Genomic DNA, 6,789 nt, shown 5'->3' on the forward strand with positions numbered 1-6,789 from the left:
AAGGTATTTTAGTCCACTTCCTGTGTCTTGATAGAATGTTCTGAAATTTAAATTTTCCTTCAGACTATTACTAGTCAAACTAAATTCCTAATGTCATTTTCATAATGTTAATATTTAATCATCAGCCTATGTTTGGATCTCAAATCAGTAGTTTACAACCCACATTTCGTTGAAGACCAATAAACTTGGCCACAGAGGAGGAAGGAGAGGGAGAGGCATAGAAAAGAAGACACAAGCCACAGTGGCTGTCAGTGAAGACAGGGGTGGTCAGACTGGGGGAGAGTGTGTGGTTAGAAACTTCATCTGGTTGTCCTTAGACTGACAGTTAAAAATACTGTTTGATAGTCATTTGGACTAATTTTAAGAGACTCTACTTCTAGACTTCAACTGAAACAAACATAAAGACTGTTTTTGCTGGTTGCCAGCCCAGTTCAATTTCCTTTAATTTGAAAGTCTTAACTGAAATTATTCCAGTAAACAGTTTCATAACTCCTACTTTTACCTCTCTCTTCATTTGGCACTCAATAGCAGTGTTGAAACTTTATGAAGAAATATGCCAAAATGTTATGAAGATTTACTTCATATTTTAGCTCTGACCTAAATAAATCTATTATCAAAATAGATGCAGAAGTGATTTAGTGCACTGATTTCAGCACACAGTTGATTCACCCACCTTCCAAAGATTAGAGGAGAATAGCCTTGAATTGAGCAATTTGTTCTTATCTTTTTTTTTTTTTTTAAGATCTACAAACATCTCTGAGATTATCAAGTTTCACATGAAAAATACAACTACTGCTAAATATTGCTAGAGATTAGCCTTGAATTGAGCAATTTGTTCTTATCTTTTTTTTTTTTTTTAAAAAAAGCCTCTTGTAAGAGACTCTGGGTAAAATAATAGTAATTGAGAAGAAAGTACATATGAAGAGGCCACGTGTCCAAGAAATCAGCCTAAATTTTGGGAAAACTTTTGATGAGCCAAACTACCATGCTTCCCATCTTTCTTATGGCCAGGATATCCATTACCAAAGCTTGACGTGAACTTCCCATTGGAGCATAGAGAAGAGCCGTGGGTGAAGGAATTACAAGAGTCCAAAGAAATGAAACAATTACTTGATTCCAAGATAGGTAAGTAATTGTTCATTGATATACTAGGGAAGAAAGAAAAGAAAAATTCAACCTTAATCAGGGTAAAGAGTTTGGAATTCTATTTAGGAATTCCTGTATTCCTACTAGTGGTTTAATGTAACTGTTCGTTTTCCCTCACTTTCTTTTTTTGTGGAACACAATGACATCTGCAATTTCTGTTTCCTCTCTCAGGTTTTGAGATCGGGATAGAAAATGAAGAAGATCCTTCAAAACAGAAAAAACTGGAGAGTATGTATCCATTTATTGTAACTGTAGAGGGGAATGCTCTCGACGGTCCCATTTTGCAAAAAGACTATGTACAATTAGAAAACCAATGGGAACCTCCCCCAGAGGATTTACAGACAGATTTAACTAAACTTGTAGAGCATCAGAACCCCCCTCTAGGAGAGACACCTGAGAGCTCCAACGTGGAAGAACCTCTCAACCCTACATCCCATAAGAAAAAGAGTCCAGGAGAGAAACCTCACCAATGCCCTCAGTGTGGAAAATGTTTTGCTCGGAAGTCACAACTTACAGGGCACCAGATAATTCATTCAGGAGAGGAACCTCACAAATGTCCTGAATGTGGGAAAAGATTCCTTCGTAGTTCAGACCTTTATAGACACCAACGACTTCATACAGGGGAGAGACCTTATGAATGCACTGTATGTAAAAAGCGATTTACTCGGCGGTCACACCTCATCGGACACCAGCGAACACATTCTGAAGAAGAAACATATAAATGCCTTGAGTGTGGGAAAAGTTTTTGTCATGGATCGAGTCTTAAAAGACATCTGAAAACTCATACAGGTGAAAAACCTCATAGATGTCATAATTGTGGGAAAAGTTTTAGTCGACTGACAGCTCTTACTTTGCACCAGAGAACGCATACTGAAGAGAGACCTTTAAAATGTAATTATTGTGGGAAAAGCTTTAGACAGAGACCAAGCCTAGTTATTCATTTAAGAATCCATACAGGGGAGAAGCCATACAAGTGCACTCATTGTTCTAAAAGCTTCAGACAGAGAGCAGGCCTTATTATGCACCAAGTAACTCACTTTAAAGGATTGCTTTAAGAATTGCTAAGGGAAGCAGGTCCTACAGAAATTGACACAAACTCAAAAAAATCTTAACCTGCAGCAGCCGGTTTGTCTTGGAAGCTTTTGTTTGAACTTATGAGAACAGTTTATTTTTTCTTTTTTTGCTATTCTTAAAACCTGTCTTCCAGGGCATGTAAGTTCTGTAGCATCTACCTAACCTTGCAGCTTTCCTAGATTTGATTTATTCTGTCTGCACAACTCTTATTTTTTTATTACAATGAAAAATTTTGTGTTCCAACACAACCGTATCATAGGTATAAGCATAAAGCATATAAATAATGACAATCCTTTCAGGAGTAGGGTCGATATAATGGTAATCCTGTTTATATGACATAGCTGTTATAGCAGTACCATAATTATTCTGCAGTCATTATTAAAGATGATTATATTCATTCAAAACTTTAGATGTGCCCCACATGGCAAAGAGACAGTAAATTTTGTCAAACAATAAAAATGTGTCAGGGACAAAATGATGAAAGAGATGTCATTTTCCTGGTAAGAACTGGGTTATTTCTATTGAAATTTTTTATGATTAAAGAAATTAAGATTTTAACCTTCACTTATGAATTTTGCTAGTCTGCTTAGTTGGCAATTTGTGGTAATGCTACTTAAAGCAGAGTGTTAATTTGGTAATTTATTTTGTTCACAGAGTAAGTAAGCTCTATGTCTGGAAGAATCTACTTGACAGTTGAAGTTGTACAAATATTAATAGAACCTAATTTTATTTAGATTGACTGGAAAACCAGCGTCCATTGCTTTTCACTCTCCTTTGGTATTCAATATCATGAGTCTTTCATTGCTTTTTAAATTTTACCCATTCTTTAATTCAGTGTCTCCCTAAGCATGTGTTATAGAATGCTTAGTGCTACAAGGCATTCTGCAAAAAAGTTTGGGAATTGCTTCCTGTTTCCCTTTCCTAGATTCATAGTGCATATCAGCACATGAGAATCTCCGAAAGGTCCTCTAGTAAAGAGAGAAAAAGTACCTCTTTTGGCTCAGTGTTTTCCAAACTTATTTGATCCCAGAACCTTTTCCATGTACAGCCAGTAATAACCCACAAAACTAGTACTCTGTAGATATCCCTTGGAACACACTGCCTTAAACAAATATTTCTATAACTTTCACTATAGCCCTGTTGCTCCCAAGCCTAGTTATTTCCAGTTGTTTTAAGGGTGTTATGAAAAATTCTTTAAACGTATATATCTTTTGTATAATATACATATACATGCACACACACACACACATATACACATATCATTTGAAGGAGGTGAGGGTCACTAATTCAGATAATTTATAAGTTGTCCAGTGATTCTCAACCTCTTTAAATTGTACTTATAATCACACATGCACACACACATACATGTTGCTACTTATATATTCTCATATAATTATAGTAACAACTCAAATTTCTGTAGCAAAAGAAAAATTCTCATTGTCAATTAAAGCTGTTAACACGTGAAAATATTCATTGGGCCTAGTTCCTTGTTAAAAAATACAAGAAATAGGGCATTCAAGCATTTTTCCTTTATGAATAGATACCTAGTCGTCCTTTCCTTGAACTACAATTAGGGAAAGTATATCTCTTCTATGCCATTGAAGTTCTTGAAAGTGATATCCATATAAATATTTTGGGACTATCTACTATGTGTCTAACTAGTCCTGTTCCAGGCTTAATGAAATCTAGTAAAGAAATATAATTCAAGGGTCAGGGTCATAAAGAATTTATAATATCTTTAGCTAAACAAAAGTTGGGAAACAAATGGAGAGCAATGCAAGAGAGTTTGTAATTAAGTGCCAAATCATATTAAGTGCTAGACCCAGGATGTGTCTGTAATTCTTGTCATCCAGGGCCCTATATCATGCTGCTATAAGTCTGGGGTTAAAGTTGAGATCTCAGTAGCAATAAACATGTAATATGGGAGGAGTCTGAATGTAGAGATGAAAAATACCGAATGTAATGGCTTCTCTTTTCTCTCTTGTGGAATTGCATTCAAACCAGAACAGTGCCTTAGAATGGATGTGCCCAACTGCTCTGTATTTATGCAATATTTTAATAAAGTGGAAATGTATATGCTCTTCCTGCTTCGCCTGCATTAATTACTTGTTTGAACAACTTAGAGCTGCTTCCCTAAACAGTGGCAACAAGCATGGCAATTGATTCCTGTCACCATCCCAAGGTGGCATCACTTTGCTCTCTGCAACCATGGTGTTGTGATTATGCATTATCTTTAGCATTTACTACACTCAATTTTAGCAAGTAGTGTTAGTTGCAATCTTAATATGAGTACCATCCTCCCCTCCATCTATATCAAACACGCATGACTAGATTTTTACAGGATAGAGAACATCTAGTATTCATCTCTTTGTTACAGTGCCCTATATATAATAAGCATTAATAAACATTTGTGGCATTGAATCAACAAACATGTGAAATAGTTCTTGGAAACAGATAAGGTAGTTAGAACATTGCGTGAATATTCCTAATTATACTTCTGAGCATTTCAAAAAGATAAGAACAAAATATACTACCCACCTCCTAACTACTATGAAGGGTAAAAAACAGTACACAACTCATAAGTACTATGAAGATTAAATGAAATATATTTTGTTCAGGCCCTACACAGTGTAAGCTTTCGATAAATATCCAGCATATTGTATTTTCATTCTTTGTAGTTTAACGATAAAAGCATTTAAAACCATGGATTTTTTCCCTAAGTATGGCTGTGGTCACATTCCATGATTTTTGTATATAATGCTCTTACTGATTATTTCAAAATTGTTATTGTAATTTTCATTATAATTCCTTTTACCCAAGAGCTGTACAATGTTGCCATTTTACTCTTAATTTTTGGTTTTGCTACATTGTGATTAGAAAATAAGTCATTCTATTTCTGCCTCTAAAGCTCATTTAGGTTTTTTTAAACACTTAAATTTGATAAAATCTGGTGAGCATCCTAAAGACCCTAGAAAATAGGGTCCTATCTGTAGGGCACAAATTTAAAATACAGTCTTGGCCCTCTCAATTACTTTAATTTTTTTAGGTGTATTCTTGGTGTTTGTGAAGGGGCAGTGACAGAGAGATTGGGTTGTTCCCTATTCTGTGCTCCCTGCACATTTGTACTCCCCCTTCCCTTGGTAAGAGGTTTTCGGGGGATGGGGCAGTGGTATGTTCTATGGATGTTATACAGCAATTGTTAATAGCTGCCTGGGTATTGAGTCAGGCAGTAAAAACAGGAGGCTGGAAGAGACCTAGCCTCTTCCAACCAGGCTGAGAATGCTCTTCCTAAGGATTCCATAGTTTTCTGTCCGGAAAGCAGAGAGAATCTTCAGGGGTCACTTTGAGATTTATGCAAACTATGAACCTTCTCAATCAGCAGGGGTTGTTTTATAGTGTGCCAAGGATGTTGTCTAGGCTAAAACCCAGGCAAATAGGGAATACACAGGGTTACCAGCCCCCAAGTGGCTCACCATCAGGTGGGAGAAGACAGTTGTTATACTTTATTGTCTTGCACCTGCAGTTACCATAGCATCCCCAAGAAAAAATCTTGGGCATCTCCAGGAAACTGTATCATCTTTCTTCCTGAAACTCTCTCATTTCTACCCTACTGATATGGGTTGAATCTTTTTTTTTTTTATGAGACAGAGTCTTGCTCTGTTGCCTGGGCTAGAGTGCTATGACATCAGCTTAGCACACAGCAACCTCAAACTCCTGGACTCAAGCAATCCTCCTGCCTCAGCCTCCCGAGTAGCTGGGACTACAGGCATGCGCCACCATATCCAGCAAATTTTTCTATTTTTAGTAGAGATGGGGTCTCACTCTTACTCAGGCTGGTCTCGAACTCCTGACCTCAAGAGATCCTCCCGCCTCGGTCTCCTGGAGTGCTAGGATTACAGGTGCGACCTACCGCACCAGCCTAATTATTTTCATAAATAACCAAAGCTTACACTTAAGCCTGGACCCAGCTCCCTGCTTCTTCTTTGCTAGTCCTCTGTAACAGATGTGGAATGAGTTGGGAAGAGAGATCACCTCAGCTTCTCCTTGGCATTAATAATCAGTTTACTCAGCCCCCAATCCTGCAACTTGAACCACTGGAATAGGGGTTGGTGATAGATCCCTTTCTCCCCTGAGTGATGTATAAATTTGCTTCTACCTAGTCTTTTCCAACTTGCCTTGTCAGAAAGGACTTCTCAGAGGCCTGACAAGACCTAAGTTCACATTTTTAAAGGATCCTAAGATAGTAAAATATTTCAAAAATATTGATATATTTTAAATAAATATTTACATTTAATGAACACCTTTATCACCTAATATAATACAAAAATATGAATGTATTAATTACTGGAGATGACTTCAAAACTCTAAAATTTGAGTGTTTCCAGAAGATTGGACCATACCTGTTGAACCTGGGAGAGGTCTGTTTACTCCTACTCTGAAATATATTCCATAGTAATTTTTTAGTTATCTCTTCCCAACTAGATTCCCTTCGTATGAAAGTGGGAAGGTAGAGGGTGAGCAGTGAAGAACTAGAGGCCCCTCACCTTAACCTGGAGTGGAGGGAAACAC

The 6,789-nt window shown here is 37.0% G+C and overlaps 1 protein-coding gene across 1 annotated transcript in view; it reads left to right on the plus strand.

The window, feature by feature from the left end:
• Nucleotides 1-2,201, plus strand: part of ZNF449 (zinc finger protein 449) — a 14,437-nt gene extending 12,236 nt beyond the window's left edge. The window contains exons 4-5 of the mRNA XM_012664951.1: nt 1,012-1,125; nt 1,318-2,201. Of these exons, the coding sequence (XP_012520405.1) occupies nt 1,012-1,125; nt 1,318-2,201 (998 nt within the window). The remainder of the gene's footprint in view (nt 1-1,011; nt 1,126-1,317) is intronic.
• The last annotated feature ends 4,588 nt before the right edge of the window (nt 2,202-6,789 follow it).

The sequence above is a fragment of the Propithecus coquereli genome, unplaced genomic scaffold (assembly GCF_000956105.1).
Source record: "Propithecus coquereli isolate 6110/MARCELLA unplaced genomic scaffold, Pcoq_1.0 Scaffold943, whole genome shotgun sequence".
Classification (NCBI taxonomy): domain Eukaryota; kingdom Metazoa; phylum Chordata; class Mammalia; order Primates; family Indriidae; genus Propithecus; species Propithecus coquereli.